Genomic DNA, 27,990 nt, shown 5'->3' with positions numbered 1-27,990 from the left:
ATAGTTTCTGGGCACTGTTTCCACAGTTGTGTACCCCTCTGTCCTGGGTCCTCACTCAAGGTCCACTCCTGTGCTCAATATCCGAGTCTGCTCCTGCTCTCAGGATCCGTGGACTCAAGAGCCTGTGCTGAGGGTCTGCATCCAAAGTCCAGATGCGTTCTTTAGCTTCTGGCGTCTTAAGTCTTGCTGCTCTCAGGAACAGGCCCTGGTGATCCCAGGTAGCTGGCAAGGACTTAATGGGATCCCCAACCTGGCTCTAGCTCTTGTGAGCTGGCTTTGGCACTGTAGATGGTGTGGGGTGGGGTGGTTGCTCAACTTGTGTTTTAGTGAGAGCTATTTCCCCCCCTTATATCATGGAAATGCCCCAATTCCATGTACCTTCAATGCTGCACCTGTTGTGGAGTCCCTTTGTTCCTCTGGATTTGTTTTCATGTCTTCTTGAGGAGTCCTATATGTTTTTCAGTTAGGAGAGGTTAAGCAGCTGCTTTTTACCCAGCCGCCATCTTAACCAGGAAGAAGCTTGTCTTTTTTTGGCCCGTTATTTCTTGCATCACTTTCATTTCTCTTTCCCACATTTCCTCTGCCTCTCTTAATTGTTTTTTGAAATCCTTTTTAAGCTCTTTCAGAATCTGTGTGCAATTTGTATTTTTCTTTTGGATTTTGCTTGTGTTTGCTTTGCTTTTACTGTACCTTTCTGTGTCTGTATCTTACTCTTCCTATCTCATTATAGGCTTTGGGAATGATGTGATGGTCTGAGGGCTGAGAGCTCTGAGAGCTTCCTCCCCCTGCTGATTCAATTGATCATAGTGATGCTGATAGATTAAAGACTTGCCTCAGGCATAGTTGTAAGCTTTTAGTGTCATCTGAACTTGATCAGGTCAGAGACCACTCACATTGTACCCTCAGGTTTAGGTGCAAGTTTTTGGTGTCACTGTGTACTTGATCCATCCAGGCACACAGTTGATTGCCCAGTCCTAGAGTTCTGCCCTGAGCCCCTGGCAAAAAGATCTGTACCTTCTCTTGGGCCAATCAACTACTGCAATCTAGGATCTATGTTCTCATCACAGACCCAGACTGGGACTCCTGGCTTTGCTCTGGACCCACACAGATCAGCCTTCTTCAGCATAGAGTGCTCTGGGCTAGGATTCTGGACTTCACCACAGTTTTGAAACCCCAAGGGTGTGAGTTGGCTTGGACTTCTATTTGCCCAGGCAGGGTCTCAGGGCCTAAATGTTGCCTTGGATTTTGGTTACAAACCTGGAACAGCAGATATATAGTGGGGTGTATGGCTTGTTCTTCACTCATTGCTATAGCCTCTTGATAATTGTTCTCCCCTCTTACCCCTGTGCTCCAGATGTTCTCTCTCTTCCTTTTAGGTCTTTCTTTTCTTGAATGTTGTATCTCTTTCCTTGTTGGTTCTTTCACTCCTGTATTCATTTTGTTGCATTATTTTAATATTGTTCTTAGGGGATTCTCATGGTGACCTTGAGCTTCTCTGCTTTACTTTGCCATCTTGGCTCTTGGAAAGCAATTTGGAATTTCACCCAGATAGTTAGAATACTGTGTATACCCTTAGACCCAGCTGCTGGGTCTGTTTTCTAAGGACACTAGGGAAAGAGAAAGGGAACCCACATGTTCCAAAATATTTATAGAAGCTCACTGTGGTGGCAAAGAATTGGAAAATAAAGGTATGTCCATCAGTTGAAGAATGGCTGAACAAGTTGTGGTCTATGATTGTGATTCAATATTTTTGTACTATAAGAAACAATGAGCATAATAATAAAAAAAAACTTGGAAAGAATTACATGAGGTAATGAACAGTTAAATGAGTAAAACTAGGAGAATATTATACACAGTCACAGAATTAATTCTGGAAGAAAAAAAGCTGTATATGTTACTTCCAGAAAATAAATAGAAAGTTGAAACATGAAAGCATTAATTCATATGTATATATAAATTATATATATTGGTCTCCCTGATGTTATCTTCTATGATGCAGGGAGGGCAGGAAGGGTCTGGGACACTTGTGGGTGAGATTTATTATGCAGATAAAAAGAGAAGTAAGCTAAACAAAGAAAAAATATTTGTTATTTCATTTGTGTACTATATTTTTTTCCTTTATATATGGAAATGTATGTTTTGTTTTGTAAAATTTGGAATAATAAAAAAAGATTAAAATATTTAAAAAGTCTTATTAACAAAGTCATACATATATAAGGGTGTAAAACACATTGTTTTACACCTTTACTTTCTGTCTTAAAATTGATAGTAAGTATTCATTACAAGGCAGAAGAGCAGTAACAGAGGGACAATTGTGATTAAGTGTGTAGTGTCATGCACCTAGGAATTGTCTGAAGCCAGGACCTACAATCCCTAGGCCTGGCTTTCTATACATTGAGGCACCTAACTGTGGCTCCTCTATTAATTATTAATGAAACAGTTTGAAAGTACTGTCAACTTGAATTTCTTGAACATTTATCTCTATGTTGCAATCATAAAGAAAACTGACATTTAGTGGAGTCTTATGCTTGTTTCAGGTGGTTGAACAGAAAATTTTTATACAGACTTTCTCTGCTATACAATTCCAAAAAAGATATTCATCAACAATTTTAATGACTGGCAAGCAAAGGATTGATAAATTAAATGCAGTTAACTTATTTGAAAGCATCAAAAAGATGAATGCTTATAATAATATGAAAAATTAAAAAAACAACTCATTAATTTTTTAATGCTGTGTTGTAATGTGCACATCCAACCATCCAACTATTTATCTCGGGCTTCTCATCATGCTCTTCAAAACTGCTGCACAATAAATAATAAGAGATTAAAATCTTAAACCTGGAAAACTTAGGAAAAAAATATTAGAAATTTTTATTTCAGATTATAAAAATCCTTGAATGATTTACTTTAAGAGACAACTTCATTGCTTCCATGTGCAGGGACTAATGATCACATGAGGCTCGGGATTGGTGAAAGCACTGCTTGGGAAAGATAGTCATCGGGAGGTGATAAAGCCATCTTTCTACATGACTCCCTCACTGTCAGTGGCAAATCTTTTACCATTTGTTACAAGAAAATGATCGACCCTGTATGTATTTACAAGTCTAGACTGCCACAATGCCAGGCTTCGCTTGCTGGGACAGCTAAAAACAGCTGGTTCTAAGGAACACAGAATGCAGATGAAGAAATTCCAACAGAGCGTTACTCAGGGATAAAATAATAGACATTTTAATTATTAAATCAGTTTCTCTGATACTGGTAGTTATAGAGGGGAAAATATTTTATAGCTGTTTTGATCTAATAAAGAAAGGAATATTTTTAGTGATCTGCATATCTCCTCTCAGGTATTCTGCAAAGAATACTCAATAATGATACAGCATCTTTAACAACTTTACTTAAATACATTATTTCTTATCTTTAGTGTCTTCTCTCTCCCACCTTGGAAATCCATGTATTATTTCTTATTTCTTCTTGTTATATAAAGGTGTCTATTGTTGACAAGTCTAGTCAAGGAACAAAACAAAATATATTTATATCAAAGTCTTAGCTTGCCTCCTTTAATCCATGACCACAAACTGAACCTTAAATAACAAGGGGAAAAACACTGAATCTTCCACTTGATATTTGTGGGAAAGTGAGGAAATTACTCTGCCAGTAGAGATCATTAGCACCTCTGAGCTCTGTACCTCACCTTGACTAGGGTCAAGAGAAAGAAATATCCTTCAGAGGCAGAACCAGAACACAGTTCTTCCTCCCTCCAAAGCTAGCTCTCTTAATTGTGCAATCTCTTTGTATAACAAACTATATATTATGAATGAAGAGTGTTTAGGCTCAGAAGCCTGCATTTATCCCTAATAAAATTGCTACTTGCCAAAGATTTCAGAGGCCCTTGATTAGGCACAAGGAAATTACACTAATGAGTCCAAGCTGACTGAAAAAAGGTTTAAAAATGATCAACAATTGGAGGTGATTGGGAAGGAATAACATGCCTTTCAGAGGATTCAGGACTATAAGGCATCTTCTAGTTAAACCCCTTCTAATTTTTTCCTAATTTTTATTATGAATTATAAAATCAGTAACAAACATAAGGATTTCCTTGATTAAAGAAACCTAGAGAAAAAGTAGTATATTTGAAATTGAGTATATTGCATACAAATTTTTTTTTTTTTTAATTTTAAACCCTTAACTTCTGTGTATTGACTTATAGGTGGAAGATTGGTAAGGGTAGGCAATGGGGGTCAAGTGACTTGCCCAGGGTCACACAGCTGGGAAGTGTCTGAGGCCGGATTTGAACCTAGGACCTCCTGTCCCTAGGTCTGGCTCTCAATCCACTGAGCTACCCAATTGCCCCCATTTTTTTAATGGACTTAATTCTATTTTATTTTTTATATTTTATTTATTTATTTTATTTTTAATTTTTAAACCCTTAACTTCTGTGTATTGGCTCCTAGGTGGAAGAGTGGTAAGGATGGGCAATGGGGGTCAAGTGACTTGCCCAGGGTCACACAGCTGGGAAGTGTCTGAGGCTGGATTTGAACCTAGGACTTCCCGTCTCTAGGCCTGACTCTCAATCCACTGAGCTACCCAGCTGCCCCCATACAAATTGTTTTTAACCATATTAATAAATTAATATGATGATCTGAAATAAGTGAGTAAGATGACTCTATGGAGTTTGTAGAGATGCTGTTGTTATATATTCAGAGGAACTCCCTCTCCAGCCTGAGTTGGCCTGAGAGTCAGCTCTTAGACCACAATGCTATCTGATTCTTCTCTTTTATAACAATAAAGTCGTTTATTTAAAGTCAATCAAAAGGAACTGATGGAGGACCAGGGAAGAAGGAGTCCCTAACTCTAAAAATCTATTTTCTCCACCTAACTCCTATGTATTCCTCAAGGAATTCTCTTCAAGATCTTCATACTCCTTAAAATCTCAGTCCCCTTTTATCTAAGCTACCCTAATGACTGGTCCTCAAAATAAATTGAAGAAACAATAAAAGGTCATTACAAGAGACAGTTGAAATCTAAATGATCTCCCACTCTTCTGCTCTCAAAGACAGAGTTTTTCAGGGTCTGGCTTTCACTCACACTCAGTCAGGAAACCTCTCAGGAATCAGGAATCAGGAGCTCACAAGATACGGGGGAGATGGTAAATGGAGACAGGGAAGGAACAGATCTCAGGAATCTTCTCACTAGTTGGACTTTAGGAACCTCCAGGTATCAGGAAAGATAAGTCACCTCCTTCAGGCATAAACAACAGCTCTCTGCTCTCCTGGCTGAACAGGAACAACCGAAGTTCAACAGTCTTTTTCAGTTTTTATCCCTTCCCCAGATTCTGGAACTTGCTCTTTCAGTTCTTTGCTGTGACCAGACCCTCCTTTGCAAACCCATGCCTCTTGCTACATTTGCAAAGTGGCAAAGCCCTGCTTTTTTTTCATTCTCCCTTACAGATCCCAATAACCTGCTTTTTTGTTTCCCCTTCTGCCTATCCTTCTTCTGTATACTTATACAATATTTTTGATATGCCTTTCTTTTCTTCTTTTTTAGCATCACTATCATTATCCCCAACTTTTGCACATAATTTCCCCCTTGCACTAATACATACATACATATATACATATATATGTATATACATATATATGTATATCCTTTGATCTTATTTGGTTATCTGTACCCCTATATCAAAGGGGATCTGCAGATCTGCAGTTCAGTGAATTTTGGAGTATAACTGCAATCAGATCCTGGTAGGTTTTTTTTTTTCTTCCTTTTTTCCCCCTCTTGCTTTAATTAGATAAAGAAAAATAAGGAATCTCACTAGTATCAATAATCCATGCTTGCACTGGTTTACCCTTCCTTTCTTATTCCAAAGCCAGAATCCAATCTCTATGCTTCCCCCTACCCCCAACAATTCTTTTCTCTGTTTGCTCTTATTTTAGGGCAATTGAAAAATGTTGTTGTCTTTTGCATCCCTGCAGATTTCAAAGGCAAAACCAGAAATCTTTTTGAAAAGAACCCTTCCCCATTTTTGCATTTATCTGGTTTGAATGTGATTATAGTCACAACAGATTGTGAAGAACAAGCCAAAAAGGTGCTAGAATTCATGGAAAAGTCAGGCAGAATTGAAACACACTTTAATGGAAGCTGGCTTCATAACAGGAAATAAACAGGATATTTTTGGAATCTTCCAAACTTTGTCTATTTCATTTCTGACTTTTCTCTTCTTTCCTCTATTTTGTCTCTTTTACTCGCTACTCTCATAGTCTGTTTCCTTTTTGAAGTTAATGCATTACCATATCAAATTCCAACTGTTTCCAACAAGTTCAACTTTTCCTTGTTAGTTTTAGATAAGAGTGAGGTAATAAAATTGTCCTTTCCCCTGGCTCCTTCCTCCTTGTTTTCATTCTCTTCTTCTCAAAGACCCCATTTATGCAAAATAGTAAATTTTTCCTAGTATATTCCTTTTTTTCCTCCTTTTTGTTTATTTTCTTAAAAGCTAAACAATAGAACAAACCCAGCACAGTTCTTGGGTTCCCACTGAACAATGACTAGAGTGATATTTTAAAGATATACTCATCTTCCTTTCCCTATTTAAATGTGAGTCCTTAATTATCATTTACCCTTTTCAATTGTTCAAATGTGTTGATCTTTCTATTATTTTTGTTCTTCTATTTTGACATTTCTATGTTTCTTTTCTTCATAACTAATTGAAAATTTTCAATTCTATTAAAAGTCAATTCATGGGGGGGCAGCTGACTTTTAAGATTAAGAGTCAGACCTAGAGATGAGAAGTCCTGGGTTCAAATTCAACCTCAGATACTTCCCATATGTGTGACCCTGGGGTAGTCACTTAACCCCCATTGCCTAGCCCTTACCACTCTTTTGCACTAGAACCAATAAACAATATTAATTTTAAGATGGAAGGTAGGGGTTTTTTAAAAAAGTCAATTTATTACCCATAGTTTCAGAGTAAGTTTTTGTATTTCCAAATTTTCTTTTCTTAAGAGTAGGTGCTATTAAGTCTTGTGCCATCTTGAATTGACTTGAACTATTACTTTCTGATGACTTTCCAACATTTTATCTTTCATTTAAAAGTTCTAAATTTTGACTATGATATTCCTAAGGGTTTTTGGTTTTATTTTGTCTGCTATTTTTATTTTTCCCTCAGGATCAAATTAATGCAGACAATTTTGTTTTGTGATTTTGGGGAGTACTGTGATTCATTAATTATATAACATATAACTATTTTTAGGGCCAATTGTTTTTGGTAATATATACTTTATATGTGCTTCTATTTTTTAAGTCATTTGGTTCTACTAATCCTTTTTTTTGGTCTCATTGATTCTTCATCTCCGGTTTTCTCTGTTATATTTATCAGAATATAAAGTAATTGGGTTAGACTTTCTATGATTTATTCTAAGATATTTATTCAACTTTCAACTATTTTATCCTCAAACTCTTATTTTATTTCTCATTTCATTTGTGGGCAAGTCATTAAAAAGTTTTTTTTGAGACTCTGTTTGAGTTGTTGTGGAGTAACTTATGGGTTTAATTTTTGGACTTCTTTTAATAAATAGTATTTGCTCATTGTGTTTATGGTCTTTTTTCCCTTGATTCATTTTTTCTGCCTTATCTCTAAGACTCGGATTTTCTGCTAAGAGAAGTCTTTTCTAGTACTCTTGGGTCAAACTTGTTTTGTCCTGTTGTTTCTATAGTATGAATGGCCCTGATGTGTCAAATCTGTACAGACTGGCTGGTATCAAACCCTGTCTTTTGTCACAACCTCTGGTTTCTGTCAGTTTTCTTGTGTTCTATTGATGGTTTAAACACTGACTTCTCTGTCTGTCTGTCTGTCTGTCTGTCTGTTTCTCTCTCTCTCTTTCTCTTTCTGCTGTAGTAGTCAGTACTATTACTTGCCATAACCCTATCAGGCTTCTGTAGGATGCTAGAGATCATGCTGGTGTCAGACATCCTGCACAGTGGTGCTTAGTGGCACTGTATTGGCCTTTCCTCTTGTGATTCCTATTACTCCAAAGAAGACCCCATCTTTCTGCATGTTAACCTTTTGAGACTTGTTCTCAGCCCTGCTGTGACATACCAGGACTGGGACCAAGCTAGGCAAAACCTGTTCACTCCCTACCTTTGAAATCTTCTGCTATAAATGTTTACAATGGTTTACCTGATCTGAATCTCTCAAGGCCTCCAAAGAATCTGTATTTATTTTAGGTGATGTTGTCTTCCCTAGTTTGACACCTCTACTAGCCACTACCATCTTCTGGACATTTTTTGTGTATTTCTGGTCTGAATAAAGATCACATCTAATTATTTTTCTGTTTTATTCATCTCTGTTCTTTTGGCCCTTTCCAGATACTTATTAAACTCTGTATGGGAAATATGGGCTTCCCTATTGCTTCTCCAGAAGTCACCAAAGCCCCTCTATTTTAGAGAAGAGGAAATGAATTAAGTGATTTGTCATGTGAAAAATAGGGATAGGATTCAAATTCCAATTTTCTGATTCTAAATACATTTATTTTCCCTCTATACCATACTTAATCTTACATTATGGATCTGTTTCTTTCAACTCAGTTTTTAAACATTCAAAAATCATTTCTAAAAATTTTATAATAGAGTGATTGGTTTTTGAAAACGCTTCTTTATTTTAATTCAAAGTTATTTTTTCCCAGTTACATGTAATAATAATTTTCAACACACATTTTCCTACATGCTAAAGATTCAAACCATCTCCTATCTTCCATTCCTTCCCTCATCTCAGAAATAGTAAGTAATTTGACCTACGCAACACATGTATTATTATGCAAAACACTTCCATATATCAACAATGATCACATTGTTGTAAGAAAACACACATACAAAACAAAATAATCCAAAATAAAAATATCAATACACTGATGTGAAAGATAGTATGCTTCAATCGATCTGCATTCATTTATATTCCAACAATTCTTCCTATGGGGGTAGATAGCATTCCCTGTCATAAAACCTTCAGAATTGTCCCAAATCATTGCATTGCTGAAAGTAGCCAAGTTTTCACAGTTGATCATCGTACAATATTGCTGTTACTGTGTATAATCTTCTCCTAGTTCTTATTTCACTCCGCATCAGTTCATGTTGCTCTTTCCAGCTTTTTCTGAAGTCATCTTGCATATAATTTCTTATAGCACAAGTTTAGTGTTCCATTGCCAACATATACCACAATTTGTTTAGCTATTCCCCAAATGATGGACATCTTCTCAATATCTGGTTCTTTGTTTCTACAAAAAGAGCTGTTATAGATATTTTTGTACAAGTAGGTCCAAAATACTTTTTTACAAGTACAGACTCAATAGTGGTATTATAGGATCAAAAGGTAAACTCAATTGGTCCTTTGGATGTAATTCTAAATTGCCCTCCAGAATAGTTAGATCACTTCACAACTCCACCAACAATGCACTAGTGTTCCAATTTTGCCACCAAATGTTCCCTCCAACATTTATCACTTTCTTTTACTGACATATTGGCCAATCTGAAAAGTGTGAGGTGGTACCTCAGAGTTGTTTTAATTTCCATTCCTCTAATTAAGAGTGATTTAAAACAATCTTATATGATTATTGATACCTTTGATTTCTTCATCTTAAATTTATTTGTTTATATCCTTTGTCCATTTGTCAGTTGGGGAATGACTTGTATTCTTATAAATTTCACTTAGTTCTACATAGATTTGAGAAATAAAAATTTTATCAGAGAAATTTCCCCTTAGTTTCTTTTCCCCTTCTAGTCTTGATTACATTAGTTTTGTTTAAATAAAATCTATTTAATTTACTCTAATCAAAATTATTCATTTTATATCTTAAAAGGCTCTCCACATCTTCTTTGGTTATAAATTCTTCCCTTCTCCATAGATATGCTAGGTAAACTATTGTATGTTTCCCTAATTTAGTTATGGCACCACTTTTTATATCTAAATCATATACCCATTTTGACCTTATCTGGGTATAGGGCTGTGGTGGCAAACCTATGGAATGTGTGCCAGAGGGGGCACTCAGAGTCCTCTCTGTAGGCGCACACACTGTTGCCCTAATACAGAGTTCAACAGAGTTTGTTACTAGAAAGCCAGAGAGATGCTAGGCTGGAATGGTCACATCCCCCTCTCCATAGGAGCCTGAGGACATTTCTCATATCACCTGCCCTTTTAAAAAGTTCACCATCACTGGTAGAGGATGTGAGATATTGGTTTATTCCTAGCTTCTACCATACAGTTTTCCAACGAAAATGTTTCTTTAAAATAGTGTTTCTAAGTAGAAAATAGGATATTTGTAAAATTGAGTTTTAGTGCAACAGGGAGGGCTCTAAAAGTCATTGGACATGTCCAGCTATTCTTTTCGTGGCAGTAACATTAGCAAAATGGCATTGTGTTGACATAAGAAGAGTCTACTTATCTCTCTACCTTTGGCACAACCCCTAAAACCTCAATGGTAAAAGTGAGAACTGAAATGATGACTTTTCTCCTTTTCTTTTTGTTTACAAATAGTCTGCACACACAAACTTCAATGTTACTGTACACATTTTATGAAGGAGCATATTTCTAAAAAATAATGCTTTAGCATGAACTTACACTTATGACAAGTATGAGTAATCAAACAAAAAAGAGAAATAAAATCCTAAATATATCCATAAACTCTAACCTATTTACAGTTTGATAAAAGAAAAGAATATAGTAATAGCCAAAACAACTCTGCATTACCTTCTGGTCTATTTTCTTTCTGGGTATTTATAAATTTTTATAGCTAACATTTTTTCTAGTTATCCTCAATATGTCTGTTTTTTATCCTAATTTTGTTCCATTTTGTTTTTTTAATTAAAAAATAATTGTTTTATTGAAACTTTTGTATTGTGCATTATAACCACCTATTCATCTTCTTTAGGAACTTAGTTATTTAAGTTAAATTAAATGAGTAAAATATAATTTTTTCTTTGTTTTCCATGTCAGTTAAAACTCATTTTCTTCTCTCCACCACACTACTTGCTTCAGTAGAAGTACTCCCTTCTAATGATTATGTATACTAAGGCAAAACAAATCAACCAGGAGGTCCAATTAGAGAATAAATGGCTGGTTCTATATCTGTAGTTTATTATATCTTTCACAAGAGAAAAGAAGAAGCATTTACTGAGCACTTATTTTGTGCCAGGTACTGTACTAAATGTTTTTCAAATAATTTTTTGATTCTCACAAAAATCATGAAAGATGTGTGTTACTTGCTCCACATTTTATAGTTGAGGAAAATTGACAGAGATTAAGTGAATTATCTGGGGTCACATGTCTAAGACCAAATTTTACTACAGGCCTTTCTGATTGGGGAGAAAGATCTGTTTCATACTTATTAATTTGAAGTCTTATATTGTCATTGCTTTGGTCAGATAAATGACATCTTTCAGTAATACAGTCTTTCATATTTAATGATTATCCTCTTATAAATTTATATGTTTTAACAGTAGAAAACAACAATGAAAACTGGGGAATGGGATAGGATGATTGCCCAATCTTTCTGCTTCCATCACTGTTGAAAGAATAGTTAGGTTTTGGTTTTTTGGACAACAGAAAATTTCAATAACATAACTTCTAGTATAGAAATTGTCTTATAGTAAGATTTTAAAATTAATCAAATATGCAGATAGAAATGGAGTAGGCTGAGAGACTAGTGGTGATAAAGTGATAAAAGCAAAGTTGTTGGTAAATCTTCAAGGTTCAATCCTTGTCAACAAAATTCATGACAGTGTTCTGAAAAATAGTGGAGAAAAGGTAAGTGTAATTTCTGTGTGTCTTTGGCACTTTCCGTGGTCCCTTGGCTTTCACCCATATGTTTTTATGCACAGCAAGAAATGGTTAATAGTGATGAGTTATTAGGGAGATTTCATTATTGCCATAAGAGAATAGTGCTTACTTTCCTCTCTCTACCTCTCCCCCTAAGGAATATCATAGCAGATAGCTAAAGGTGTCAGCATCCCTTTCCCCTTCTACTTGTGTTATGGGGTTTGTAGCATTTCGTCCATAACTACTTAATCTCTTCTTGAAGTTATATGCTGTAGTACTCCTTTTTTCACCCTTTGGCCAACATTAGACTTTTGCTTGAGATTCAGTGTTCCACATTTATCTGCATTTTTTTGGTATTTCCCATCTTTAATCTCAGATACTTAAGTGATCTAACATCTTCTACATCTGGCTGTACAGTTGTTATTTACTATTCTTCTGACTTTATTGCTACCACAGATCTTCCTGACTCTCTCCTACAACTTTTTCAGTTCCAGTATCAGTGGACTCTGAAAGGCAAAGTCCTAATTTAATGGTAAATATAGTTTTCTTGAGATTCCATTTATTTTTATATATAACATTCCCATAACAAATCTACATGTGTTTTTCAAGGTTATATGATTTTGTGTTGTCTCCCTCCCCTCTTCACTCCCCTCTCCTGCAGTTGACAAGCAATTCCACTGGGTTTACATGTTTCATCACTCAAGACTTATTTCCATATTGTTCATTTTTGTAATGTTATTTTTAAAAAGCAAAATCCAAAATCCTATACAAATGAACAAGTGATAAATTATATGTTTTCTTCTGCATTTCTACTCCAACAGTTTTCTCTAGATGTGGAGAGCATTCTGTTCATAAAGTCCCTCAGAACTGTCCTGGATCATTGTATTGCTGTTAGTAGCAGTCTATTACATTTGCTTGTCCCACAGTGTTTCAATTATTGTGTATAATATTCTTCTGGTTCTACTTATTTCACTTAGCATCAGTTCATGTAGGTCTTTCCTGTTCTAAAAGAAATCAACAATTTCCTAGTATTCCGTCATCATCATCATCCAGACAATTTGTTCAGTCATTCCCCAAATGAGGGACATCCCCTAAGTTTCCAATTTTTGGCCACCACAAAAAGCACAGCAATAATATTTTTATACAAACAGGTCCTTTCCCATTTTTTCATCTCTTTAGGATATAGACCTAGTGGTCGTATTGCTAGATCAAAAGGCATGCATTCTTTTAAAACTCTTTGGGTATAATTCCAAATTGCCTTCTAGAATGGTAGGATCAATTCACAACTCCACCAGTAATGGATGCTCCCAATTTTGCCACATCCCCTCCAACATTTACTACTTCCTTTACTGATATATTGTACAATCTGATAGGTGTAAGGTGATATGATATATGAGTTGTTTTGATTTGCATTTTTCTAATCAGAATGGATTTAGACTAATTTTTCATAGGATTATTGATAGCTTTGATTTCTTCCTCCGAGAACTGCCTATTCATTTCCTTTGAACATTTGTCATTTGGGGAATGACTTGTTTTCTTATAAATTTGGCTTAATCCTTTATATATTTGAGAAATGAGAACTTTATCAGAGGAATTTATTGTAAATTTTTCCAACTTGTTGCTTCTCTTCTAATCTTGGTTGTATTGGTTCTGTTTGTACAAAAGCTTTTTAATTTAATATAAACAAAATTATTCATTTAACATCTTGTAATGTTTCTATCTTGTTTGGTCTTAAATTCTTTCCTTCTCCTTAGATCTGACAGTTAGACTACTCTATGTTCACCTAATTTACTTATATTATTCTTTATATATCTTTATACATCATATATTCATTTCAAACTAATCTTTGTATAGAGTGTGAGATGTTGATCTAAACCCAATTTTCCCTATACAGTTTTCCAGTTTTCCCAGCAGTTTTTGTCAAATAGTGTGTTCTTATCCCAAAAGCTGGGAATTTGGGGTTTATCAAACATTAAGTTGCTTAGATAATTTACCCCTAGTCTGTTCCATTGATCTATCCTCCTATCTCTTAGCCTGAACCAGATTGTTTTGATGATCACTGCTTTATAGTACAGCTTTATATCTGCTACTGCTAGGCCCTGCATTCATTACATTTTTTTTCTTTACTTCCCTTGATATTCTTGGTCTTTTGTTCTTCCAAATGAATTTTGTTATTATTTTTCTATTCTATAAAATAGTTTTTTTGATAGTTTGATAGGCATAATTCTGAATGAATTAATTAATTTAGGTAAGACTGTCATTTTTATTCTATTAGCTTGACCTAGTCATGAGCAATTAATGTCTTTCCAATTGTTTAGATCTAGTTTTATTTGGATAAAAAGTGTTTTGTAATTATGTTCATGAAATTCCTGTGTTTGTCTCAGCAGATAAATTCCCCAAAATATTATATTTTCTAGTATGATTTTAAATGTTGTTTCTTTTTCCAATTTCTGCTGCTGAATTTTGTTGGAAATATATAGAAATGCTGATGATTTATGTGGGTTTATCTTGTACCCTGCAACTTTGCTAAAGTTGTTAATTATTTCCACTAGCCTTTTTGTTGATTTTCTAGGACTCCTTAATATCATATCATCATATCATCCTCAAACAATGATAGTTCAGTTTCCTCATTGCCTACTTTAATCCCTTCAATTTCTTTTTCTTCTCTAATTGCTACATCTAGCATTTCTAGTATTATATTAAATAATAGGGATGATGATGGACATCCTTGCTTCACTACTGATCTTATTGGAAAGGCTTCTAACTCATCCCCATAGCAGATGATATTTGCTAAAGGTTTTAGGTAGATACTAATCATTTTAAGGAATGACCTATTTATTCCTATGCTTTCTAGAGTTTTTAATAGTAATGGGTGTTGAATTTTGTCAAAGGCTTTTTCTGCATCTATTGAGATAATCATGTGATTTCTGTTAGATTGGTTATTGAGATGGTCAGTTATATGAATGATTTTCCTAATAAACCAGTCTTGCATTCCTGGTATAAATCCTACCTGTTCACAGTGAATAATCCTTGTGATAACTTCCTGTAGTCTTTTTGCTAGTTTTTTTATTTAAGATTTTTGCTTCTCTGTTCATTTATGGAGATTGGTCTACAATTTTCTTTCTCTATTTTTGGTCTTCCTGACTTAGGTAGAAATACCATATTTGTGTTATGAGAAGAATTTGATAAGACACCTTCTTTATTTATTTTGTCAAATAGTTTGTATGGTATTGTGATAAATTGTTCCTTAAAAGTTTGATAGAATTTACTTGTGAATCCATCTGGCTCTGGGTTTTTCCCCCCTATGGAGTGCATTGATGGCTTGTTCAATTTCTTTTTCTGAGAGAGAATTTTTTATGTATTCTATTTTCTTTTTTGTTAATATAGGCAATTTATATTTTTGTAAATATCCATCCATTTCACCCAGATTGCCAGATTTATTGTCATATAATTTGGCAAAATACCTTCTAATAATTGCCTTTATTTCCTCTTTAATAGAGGTGAAATCACCCTTTTCATGTTTGTTACTGGTAATTTGATTGTCTTCTTTCTTTTTTTTTTAAATCAAATTAACCAATGCTCTATTTTATTTGCTTTAACATAGAATCAGCTCCTGGTCTTATTTGTTACTCCAATAGTTCTTTTACTTTCAATTTTGTTAATTTCTCCTTTAATTTTTAAGATTTACAATTTAGTCTTTATCTGGGGATTTTCAATTTGTTCTTTTTCTAGTTATTTTTTAGTTGCCTGCCCAATTCATTGATCTTTTTTTCCACTATTTTGTTGAAATGAGCATCCAGATATATAAAATTTCCCTTGAGTACTGTTTTGGCTATATCTCATAATTTTGATATGTTGTCCCTTCATTGTCATTCTCTTCAATTAAATCAGTTACTGTTCTATGATTTGTTCTTTAATCCACCAGTTTTGATGAATTAGATTATTTAGTTTCCAATTACTTTTTAATTTGTCTCTCCTTGAATCCTTATTAATTGTAATTTTATTGCATTATGATCTGGAAAAGTTGCCTTTATTATTTCTGCTTTTGTGCATTTGGTTGTGATGTTCTTATGCCTTTGTACTATGATTGCAAATCTGTGGCATGCTTACCGAAGATGGCACACAGAGATGTGTCTGTGGGCACTCATGCCATCTCTCACCAAAGTTAGTTACTAGAAAGGCAGAAGACCTCAAGTGGAGCTTCTCCCCACCCCCTCTCCACCACACTTCCCTACACCTAGAAGCCCTCACTCACTCCCCTGAGAGAAGCACCTGGGCCACTCCTTCCCTTTCTCTCACCCCTGTATGTGGTAAGACAGTGGGGGGAAGGTGCCACTTGGTCTCTGGAGAGAGCAGGGCATGGCATGCTGTGTCTAAAAGGTTCTAAAAGCTTCATATAACTGCCATAGTAAACAGTCAATCTTGGTATATTATGTGTGCTGCTGAAAAGAAGGTATATTCCTTTTTATCCCTATTCAGGAGACCTAAGACCAGCCCTATGCTTTGAGAAGTGTAAAGATTTTTCAGAATTTATAATTTTTCTTTGTCCTATAAAGGACTATTCCTCCCAGGTCATTCATTATATTCTATGTTCAAATGCATCTTTTGTAATTAAAAGAGTTTTACATTTATATAATATTCCTGGGAAAGTCATTTAGCCTCTACTTGAGCCCATATCCTATGCTGTTAAATGGTAATAATAACAACATCTAGCTCACACAATTCATTTCCCTCTATTCTTATCTTTCCCTTTTTCTTCCCCTTCCTTTTCTGGCCTTTCCTCTGTCTTCTCTTAATGTCTGTAATTCTTATTCTATTGAGAATTGTAGAGGATTAACCATTAATGTATATTTACATACTGAAATAAGTTATGTTATACTGCATTTATTTAGGTGTTCCCTCTAGCCATGCCAATGACAACCCACTTATTTCTTTTTGCCTATCCTGCATCACACTTGTTCTTGTTCTCCTTAGTAAATCTGGCTAGTTGCTGCTCAGCTGGATACTTATTGGAGACACATCATTTCTGAGAGACATCCTCTTCAGGGAGATTTTTGCTGTAATGTACCATGGAAGCTTCTCTCTGCTTTCAGTCTTTTGCATACTATCATTCTATGTTATCTCTATCTCAAGGATTGAGTGGATACTGTCATGGCCTTTTTGTTCATTTGTTTTGTTTTTTAAAATGCTTACCTTTCCATCTTAGTATCAATACTGTGTATTGGCTCCACAGCAGAAAAGTGGTAAGGGCTAGGCAATGTGGTTAAATGACTTGCATGGGGTCACAGTGAGAAATGGCCTGGGATAGTATTTGAACCCAGGACTTCTCATCTCTAGGCTTGGCTCTCAGTCCATTGTTCCAACTAGTTGCCACTCTCTCGTGATCTTTTAATTTAAATACTATAATAAATCATTTTTCCCTTGTGACAGTTCTTTTTTAAAAGGTATAGACACTTCTTTGAATGTATAAAAGTTCTTTTTTCACATCTTCCTTTCTGGTTCCCTTAAGAGATTTAGCTAAGTCTCTCATCCTCAACCAAAAACCCAGGTTTTTAAAACACAGAACAAGGCTCTCCCCAATAGCTAATATACTCCTGCTTAATCTTTTTGTTGGACAGTCTTGTTTTTCCTTGTTTTTCTCTATCAGAAATTTCTCTTTACTTTAGTATACTTATAATTCCACATACTTGAAGTTTAAAACTACAAAGGCTAGAAAACAAAGAAGTCAATGATCATTTACCATCAATCTAATAAGCAGAGAAGAGAGTGGAGCCCCCCTATTTTGGAAACTAAAGTTTCTTTTTGTTCTTCTATATATGTTAGTGAGTAGGGGAAAGGCCCAGAAATTAAGCCAAGCCCAGGGGTTAATGACATTTTCTTTTTACTCCTTAACTTTATCCATTGTTATCTCTTTTTTAAAAAATGCAACCAGCCATAGTTCAAGAGGTGTTTTGAGGCAGGTGCATCCTTACATTCAAAAATAAAAACACAAGCAATCCTATCTAAAAGGGTGATTACCTTTTTCCCTTTATTTTTAAGAGGTCCTATATCATAGCTCCTTTTCTACATCTTTCTCTCTCAGATCTGTCATGCTGAGAAGAATGGTTTCTCGGTCTCTTACATTATCTCCAAATTTATTAGTAAACATGAGTAAAAGCATGATTACTTTGAAGTTATAAAAATGTCTCTGATTTCAATCTTCTTATAGCTTTCATTTTGTTAGAGCAGAGTTACTCTGTAAAACTTACATATGGGTCACTTTAATATTAGTTGGGCTTTATTTTTGCATACCATTCAAGGAACTGACACAGAGAAGAAAAAAATATTACAGAATATTTGACCATGTTTCCTATATATTTAATTCCTAGTTTATAAACACAAATCTGATACTGCCTTTTTAAATACATAGCAAGAGTTCATTTAGAAAGTATAGGGGGATGTTTATCAGTCAGTAAACATATTTATTGAATGGCTTGTGTGTGTATGTGTGTGTATATGTATATACAAATATATATGCACTTATAAATTTGGTATTTGTATATTGTTAAAGATGATAGAATGATACTTGGAAAAGCTGGCAGACATCTACATGACAAGAAATATACTGTTTTCATTGAAAATTGTTTGTCTAAAGAGAGCATGTTGTTTTAGCACCTCAATATTTATATGTACTTGGAATAGATTTTGTGAGAAGGACTCAAATTTTGCCTGTCAACCTTCCTTGGTTTATAATTTGTTGTCACCCCTATTCTTATAGTAATGTAATATTTGGCTGTTCAAAGTAGATATAATTTTATGTCTGAAAGAAGAATTGCATCTCTAGAATCCATCCTACATTAGCATCTTAGCTCTGTTTCTTTCTAGTATGGGGGAAATCGTTTTAGCTTTCTGAACTTCCCTTTCTCATTCTATGAAGAATGGTGTCAAAACCTCAGGGATTTTATCTCAAAGAAGTGTTATCTGTCCAGAATTGTGTTCAGTTGGGGAAATTGACTTAATGATAAAATATTTATATCAAGTATTTTAGAAAGGAAGAAAAGAAAAAAAAGAAAGAAATTAGAGAATTGAAAGCATCATCTCAAACTTCTATCCTTTATTATATCTTCTTTTTTCCCATTTTAAATCATTTTAAATCTTTTCCCTTTCTCCTTTGATTCCTAGGTAATCCAACATAAAAAGGAAGGAGAAGGAAAAAGAAAAAAAAAACTAATTAGCACCTACTCTATCCTGAGCACTTTAAAAATACTGCCTAATCTGATACAATTACCCTAAGTGTTAGGGACCAATATAATCCCTATGTTGTAGCTGAGGAAACTGTTCAGTCACACAACCAGTAAGTGTCTGAGACCAGATTTGAAACTAAGTGTTCCTGATGTGCTTAGGACAGAGCATGGCAAATATTTAATTTATTAAATAATTTAATAAACTGAATATTTAATAAATGTTGACTGGCTACATGGCAAGAGCTCTATTTACTAACTGCCACCTAACTGCCTCTTATAGAAAAAGTCCTTTTACCTCACTTCTGACTCTAAAGGTGATATGAGGACATTTTGGTGGAAAAGTGCCTTGTGTACATATTCACATGATCATGGCCTTATAAAATTATGGTGATTTTGGAATGTCTATTCCATTTTAAAATGTTTGCATAGATAGTACTAGGTTTAGTATATTCTCATGCATTGGAGAATTTGAAGTTACTTTAGAATCATGAGCTCTATCAGAGGTCATCTAGTATAAGCTATAAAAAAGTTCATCTACTTGTTTTGACTTTATCTTGGTATAGGGTATGAGATATTGGTCTATCCCTAGTTTCTGCCATACTATTTTCCAGTTTTGTCAGCAATTTTTATCAGATAGTGAGTTCTTGTTCTCCAAAATGGAATTTTGGGGTTTATCAAACACTAGATTGTTATGGTCATTTGCCACTATATATTTTATATCTAATATATTCCATTGATTCACCATTCTATTTCTTAGCCAGTACCAGATTATTTTGACAATTACCGCTTTATAATATACTGGTACTGGTAGACCACTTCCATTCACATTTATTTTCATTAATTCCTTTGATATTCTTAACCTTTTGGTCCGCAAGATGAATTTTGTTATTGTTTTTTCTAGCTCTACAAAATAATTGTTGGTAATTTGATTATGTCACTGAATGAGTAAATTAATTTAGGTAGACTTTATTTTAATTATATTGGCTCAGCCTAATCACGAGCAATTAGCACATTCCCAATAGTTTAAAATAGATTTTATTTGTGCAAAAAATGTTTTAAAATTCTGTTCATATAATTTCTGTTTCCCTTGGCAAATAGACTCTCAGGTATTTTATATTGTCTAGAATTATTTGAAATGGAATTTCTTGGTCTATCACTTGGTGTAGGATTTTATTGGTAATAAATAGTGATACTGGTGATTTATATGGGTTTATTTTGTATCTTGCAACTTGCTGAAGTTATTAATTATTTCAGCTAGTTTTTTACTTGATTGTCTAGGATTATTTAAGTTTATTATCATATCATCTGCAAAGAGTGATAGTATAGCTTCCTTTATATTTACTTTAATTTTTTCAATTTCTATATCTTCTCTGCTAAAGTTAGCATTTCTATTAAAATACAAAATAATAGTGGTAATAATGAGAATTCTTGTTTGACTACTTGTATGACTGAGAATGCTCCTTATCCCTATTTAAAATGATATTTGTTGATAGTTTTAGAAGTTTTACTTATCATTTTAAGGAAAACTCCTTTTATTCCTATTTTCTCATTTTTATTATTAGAAATGGGTATTGTATTTTGTCAAAAACTTTTGAGGCATCTATTGAGATAATCATGTGATTTCTTTTAGTTTTTTATCAATATGATTAATAATGTTGATAATTTTCCTAATATTGAACTAACCCTGTATTCCTGGAATAAATCTCACCTGATCATCATTAATGATCCTTGGGATATATTGCTTTGATCTTCCTGCTGGTATTTGTTTTAAAATTTTTCATTAAAAAACTCAGTTAAAAATAAGTTTATAATTTTCTTTCTTATTTTTGTTCTTTTAGGTATCGGTTCCATATTTGTACTATAATAAGGAATTTGCCTTCTTTATCTTCTTTGCCTATTTCTTCAAATAGTTCTTATGGTATTAGGATTAATTGTTCTTTAAGTGTTTGTTGCATTTACTTGTGAATCCATATGGCCCTGTGGATATTTTCTTAGAGAGTTCATCAACTGCTTATTTAATTTCCTTTAATGAAATAAATGAAGTATTCTACTTCCTCTTTTGTTATTTTGAGAAATTTACATTTTTGTAAATATTCATATATTTTATTTAGATTGCCAAATTTATTGACATATAATTTGGGGAAATAGTTCTTAATGATTGCTTCAATTTTCTTTTCATTGGTGGTAAATTCACCCTTTTTAATCTTTTTTCCATTGCTAATGTAAGAATTTGTTTCTCGTTTATTATAATTTATTCTATATTTATCACAACTATGTTATATTATTTTTCTCCTATATTATATTATGCTACATATGAAAATAAAAATAAATGATAACTAAAAAAAGAATAGACAGTACAATAGCTTCCCCAAAGTCAAACATCTCAATTCATATTTCTAGCCCTTCTCACTGTTGTTCTCTTCAGTTGCTTTTCAGTCATGTTTGATTCTTTCATAGCTCCACTTTGGGGTTTTCTTGGCAAAGATACCGAAGTGGTTTGCCATTTTCTTTTCTAGATCATTTTGCAAATGAAGGAATTCAGGCAAATAAAGTGAAATTATGTGCCCAGGGTTACACAGCTAGTATGTGTCTAAGGTAAGATATATTTTATTTAAGGCCCTTATCTTCTATCTTAACATCAGTACTCAGTATCAGTTCTTTTTTTTCTTGTATTTTGTTGTATTTTATGTTAATAACAAATTTGCATATAACTTTTTCAAGGATATAGGAATTGTGTTGACTTCTTCCTGAATTTGACAAGCAATTTAATCTGGTTTACACATGTATTATCACACAAAACATATTTTCATATTTTTCATTTTTTTAAGTGAATAATCTTATAAAATCAAATCATATACCTAAATAAATAAGCAAGGAGACTACAGCAAGTTATCACAAGACTTATTCACTATAACCAGGTGGGATTTATACTAGGAATGGAGGGTTGGTTTAATATTAGGAAAACCATTCACATAATTGGCCATATCAACAACCAACAAAAATCACATGACTATCTCAATTGATTAAATAGCATTTATTTAAAACTGTCTGCAATGGGGATAAGTTAGGAGCCTTACCAATAGGATCAGCAGTGAAGAAAGGAAATCCATTATCACCTCTACTATTTAACATTGTATTGGAAACACTAGCCATAGCAATTAGAGTAGAAAAATAAATTGAAGGGATTAAAGTAGGCAATGAGGAGAATGAACTATCACTCTTTGCAGATGATATTATGGTATAATTAAAGAATACTAGAAAATCATACAATTTGACAAAATAGTTCCTAATGATTGCTTTATTTTCCTCTTCTTTGGTGGTCAGTTTACCCTTTTCATTTTTGATACTTATTATTTTATTTTCTTAATCAAATTAACCCACACTGTCTATTTCATTTCCCCCACATAAAACAACTCCAAGAGCTTCCTCTCTGACTCCCAGGAGCGCTAGGCGGCCCAGCTGTGGATGGTTAGATAGCCCCCGCCACCAGTCCCCCCCCCCCCGTCCTCCCCGCATCAAGCAAGAATTTAACAAGTATGATACAGATGGGTCAAAGTGGATTAAACAGTATACTGGAATCAATGCAATTTCAAAGAAAGAATTTTCCATTGATGTTGGTTACGAATGGTTCCTGGGGCCAGAAATCTTCTTTCATCCAGAGTTTGCTAATCCAGACTTCACACAACCTATCTCAGAAGTAGTAGATGAAGTAATTCAGAATTGCCCTATTGATGTCAGACGTCCTCTCTACAAGAATATTGTCCTCTCCGGGGGTTCAACCATGTTCAGGGATTTTGGACATCGACTACAGCGAGATTTGAAAAGAACTGTTGATGCAAGACTGAAACTAAGTGAAGAATTAAGTGGTGGTAGACTGAAGCCAAAGTCTATTGATGTGGAAGTCATTACACACCACATGCGACGATATGCAGTTTGGTTCGGGGGATCAATGCTGGCTTCCACACCTGAGTTCTACCAAGTATGACACACCAAAAAGGATTATGAAGAAATCGGACCTAGTATTTGCCGCCACAATCCAGTGTTTGGGGTCATGTCTTAAAATTGACTTCATATTATAACAGTTAGGGAAGTGGGGAAGAGCTCATCTTTCTGATTACCTGTTTTGTCTGGATGGCTGGTATTAAGATAGCAAACTGACTTGACAAGAAAAAGACCAAACATAATTCAACAGGAATATTTTAATAAATGTATCAATATACGAATGTAGAAGAAAGCCAAAATAATTAAAATTTTTCTTTAGGCAAAATAAAAAATAAAAAATAAAATAAAAAATAAAAACAACTCCAAATCTTATTTATTAGATTAATGGTTCTCTTATTTCTAATTTTATTAATTTGTCCTTTAATTTTTAGGATTTAATTTAGTCTTTAAATGAGGACTTTAAATTCATTCCTTTTCTAGTTTTTTGAGGTATATGTCCAATTCATTGATCTGCATTTTCTCTATTTTACTGATATAAGAGTTTAGAGATATAAATTTCCCTTAATTACTGCTTTGTCTGTATCCCATAAATTTTGATATGTTGTCTCTTCCTTGTCATTCTCATTAATAAACTTATTGATTTATTCTATAATTTGTTCTTTGACCCACTCTTTAGATTAGTCTCCAAGTTATTTTTTGTCTTTCCATGTAGTTTCATTAATTATAATTTTATTGTATTATGATCTGAAAAGGATACATTTATTATTTCTGCTTTTCAGTACTTGGTTATAAAGTTTTTATGCCCTAAAAATGGTCATTTTCAGTGTAGGAGCCATGTACTCTTAAAAAAGAAGATATAGCCCTTTTTATTGCTCTTCAATTATCTCCACAGAGAGATATTAATTCTAAGTTTTCTAAATTTTTATTTACTTCTTTTATTTCTTTTTTGTTTATTTTTTTTGGTTTGATTTACCTAGATCTCAAAGGGGGAAATTGAGGTCCCTCACTAATATAGTTCTACTATATGTTTCTTTTTGGTATTTGGGTAGCATAGTCAGTAAGGACGGCGGAGCAGATGAGGACATCAGAAACCGAATCAACAAAGCCAGACAGGCATTTAACACCCTGCAGTCTGTCTGGATCTCCAAAGCACTGTCCCTCATCACTAAGCTCCAAATCTTCAATACCAACATAAAGGCCGTCCTCCTATATGGATCAGAAAGCTGGAGAGTGACGAGCGCTAACACCAACAAACTCCAGGTCTTTGTTAATAGATGTCTACATCACATCTTGAACATCAGATGGCCTGAAAAGATCTCCAATGCTAGTCTCTGGGAAAGAACAATCCAGTACCCCATTAGTCAGGACATAAAGAAACATAAGTGGAGATGGATAGGACATATGCTACGAAAACCGGAAGACAACGTAGCCAGACAAGCATTGTGCTGGAACCCTTTCGGGGAGGAGGAAAGTTGGAAGGCCAAAACAGACCTGGCGAAGATCTGCTGAAAATGAAACAAAAACAGTCAGAATGACATGGGTCCAGCTGGGGGAAGTTGCCCAGAACAGAGTCCGTTGGCGTGAGATGGTTGCGGCCCTATGCTCCTAAGGAGTCAACAGGAATAATAATAATAATAATAATAATAATAATATTATGTTTCTTTTAGATATTCATTTAATATCTCCTTTACTAATTTAGAGACTATGCCATTTAGTGCTGTAAGATTTAAAATTAGATTTGACACAATATGAGAGTTATAATAGTGAGATTGTGGTAGCCCTTTACAAAATATTAGCCATTAAGTAAAAAATGACAGCTTTTATTTACAAGAAGGTAGTTACTGAAAGTGGGAAATGTAGGAAGGAGACAGAGCTTTGTCTATCCTCTCAGCCTAAGTGCTGCTCTGTTGAAGTCTGGCTCATCCCCAGGCAAGAGCTCTCTCAAGTCCTGATCTCCACATGGAAGTCCAGGTGGTGTCTTCAGCCAGAAATCCACCAATGCAGGCTTCTTCCTTTAGCCTGAGTCTCTCTCAAAAAGCCTTTCCAGAGTAGAAAACTCCAGTCAAGGACTAGTCTAGAACAATGTGACTTCTTCCCAGAGTCTTCCTCCAGCCTGGCTCACCAACACAGAGAGGGTGACCCTCCTAAGCACCAACTGAGAGAGGGTCTCCTTGCTGAAGAACCAAGGAAACCAAGCGAGAGTCTTATTCTTTGGTCGCGCCTTTTATAGTCCTTTTTCAAGGTCACTTTCTGTCTCTCCCCCTCTTCACAGGAATCAAAGTCTCTCAATTTGCCTTGCACTGCCTAATGTCTAAGTACACTCTTTCCATCTGCTCTATTACTAAGAATTTTTAAGAACTAAAAAATTTGCATTTTGTAATTTTCTCTAACTCTTGCTTGGTTTTAAAACCTTTCCTTTCCCAGAGATCTGACAGGTATACTATTTTGTCTTCACTTAACTTATTTATAGTTTCCCTCTTTATATTCAGGTCATTCACCCATTCTGAATTTATCTTGGTGTAGGGTGTGAGATGTTGATCTAAACCTAATCTCTGCCATATTGTTTTCCAAATTTCCCAGCAGTTTTGGTCAAATAGTGGATTCATGTCCCAAAAGTTGGGCTCTTTGGGTTTATCATACACTGTCTTGCTGACATCATTAACCCCAAGTCTATTCCACTGATCCTCCCTTCTATCTCTTAGCCAGTACCATATTGTTTTGATGACTGTTGCTTTATAGTATAGTTTAATATCTTGTACTGCTAGGCCCCCTTCCTTCACATTTTTTTCATTATTTCCCTTGATATTCTTGATCTTTTGTTATTCCAAATAAAATTTGTTATAGTTTTTCCTAATTCAGTAAAGAAGTTTTTTGGTAATTTGATAGGTATGGCGCTAAATAGGTAAATTAATTTGGGTAGAATGTTCATTTTTATTATGTTAGCTCATCCTACCCATGAACAATTAATGGTTTTCCAATTGTTGAGATCCAGTTTTATTTTTTTGGAAAGTTTTTTGTAGTTGTTTTCATATAATTGCTGTGTTTGTTTTGGTAGATAGATTCAGAAGTATTTTATATTGTATATAGTGATTTTAAAAGCTGTTACTCTTTCTACCTCTTGCTGCTTTAATGTGTTGGAAATATATAGAAATGCTGATGATTTATGTGCATTTATTTTGTATCCTGAAACTTTGCTAAAGTTGTTGATTATTTCTACCAGCTTCTTAGTTGATTCTCTAGGATTTTTTAAGTAGATCATCATATCATCTTCAAAGAGTGATAGCTTAGTCTCCTCATTGCCTATTTTGATACCTTCAAATTCTTTTTCTTCTCTAATTGCTATTGCTAGTGTTTCTAGTACTATGTTGAATACTAGAGGTGATAATGGGCATCCTTGTTTCACTCCTGATCTTATTGGGAAGGCTTCTAATTTATCCCCATTGCATATAATGCTTGTTGATGGTTTTAGGTATATATTGTTTATTATTTTTAGGAAGGGTCCTTCAATTCCTATACTTTTCAATGTTTTCAATAGGAATGGATGCTGTATTTTGTCAAAGGCTTTTTCAGCATCTATTGAGATAATCATGTGATATTTGGTTGTTAGACTGTTGATATGGTCAATTATGTGGATGGTTTTCCTAAAGTTGAACCATCCTTGCATTCCTGGTATAAATCCCACCTGATCATGGTGGATGATCTTCTTAATTACTTGCTGGAGACTCTTTGCTAGTATTCTATTTAAGATTTTTGCATCTATGTTCATTAGGGAGATTGGTCTATAGTTTCCGTTTTCTGTTTTTGGTCTATCTGGCTTTGGAATCAGTACCATATTTGTGTCATAAAAGGAATTTGGTAGGACTCCTTTGCTTATCATATCAAATAATTTGTATAGTATTGGGATTAGTTGCTCTTTGAATGTCTGATAGAATTCACTTGTGAATCCATGAGGCCCTGGTGATTTTTTCTTAGGGAGTTCTTTGATGGCTTGTTCAATTTCTATTTCTGATATGGGATTATTTAGGTATTCTATTTCTTCTGCTGTTAATCTAGGCAATTTATATTTTTGTAGATATTCATCCATATCTCCTAAATTGTTATATTTGTTGCCATATAATTGGGTAAAATAATTTTTAATGATTGCCTTAATTTCCCCTTCATTAGAGGTGCGGTCTCCCTTTTCATCTTTAATACTGTCAATTTGGTATTCTTCTTTCCTTTTTCTTATTAGATTGACTAGTACTTTGTCTATTTTATCTGTTTTTTCAAAATACCAGTTTCTAATCTTATTTATTAATTCAATAGTTCTTTTACTTTTGATTTTATTAATTTCTCCCTTACTTTTTAGTATTTCTAATTTAGTTTTCATCTGAGGGTTTTTAATTTGTTCGCTTTCTAATTTTTTGAGTTGCATACCCAATTCATTCATCTCTGCCCTCCTTAATTTGTTAATATATGCATTCAAGGATATAAATTTCCCCCTGAGAACTGCCTTGGCTGCATCCCACAGAGTTTGGTAGGATGTCTCATCATTGTCATTCTCTTCATTGAAATTGTTGCTTGTTTCTATGATTTCTTCTTTGACAAATTGGTTTTGGAGAATCATATTGTTTAATTTCCAATTGGTTTTTGCTTTGTCTATCCAGGTTCCCTTACTAATTATTATTTTTATTGCATTATGATCTGAGAAGATTACATGTATTATATCTGCTCTTTTGCATTTGTTTGCAATGATTCTATGTCCTATTACATGGTCAATCTTTGTGAATGTACCATGTGCAGCTGAAAAGAAGGTGTATTCCTTTTTGTCCCTATTTATTTTTCTCCACATATCAAATAAATCTAATTTTTCTAGGACTTCATTTACCTCTCTTACCTCTTTCTTATTTATTTTTTATTTTGATTTATCTAGATCTGAAAGAGGAATATTTAGATCTCCCATTATTATGGTTTTACTATCTATTTCCTTCTTGAGCTCTGCCTGTTTCTCCTTTATGAATTTGGATGCTATACCACTTGGTG

General features: G+C 34.1%; 1 protein-coding gene across 1 annotated transcript in view; it reads left to right on the top strand.

The window, feature by feature from the left end:
- LOC123252213 (actin-related protein 3-like) overlaps positions 1-23,086 on the top strand; it is a 60,674-nt gene extending 37,588 nt beyond the window's left edge. The window contains 1 exon segment of the mRNA XM_044681609.1: positions 22,468-23,086. Within this exon segment, the coding sequence (XP_044537544.1) occupies positions 22,468-23,086 (619 nt within the window).
- The last annotated feature ends 4,904 nt before the right edge of the window (positions 23,087-27,990 follow it).

The sequence above is a fragment of the Gracilinanus agilis genome, chromosome 6 (genome assembly GCF_016433145.1).
Source record: "Gracilinanus agilis isolate LMUSP501 chromosome 6, AgileGrace, whole genome shotgun sequence".
NCBI classification, from domain to species: Eukaryota; Metazoa; Chordata; class Mammalia; order Didelphimorphia; family Didelphidae; genus Gracilinanus; species Gracilinanus agilis.
Note: the sequence above shows the minus strand (reverse complement) of the source record. Positions and strands in the feature narration are given on the sequence as shown.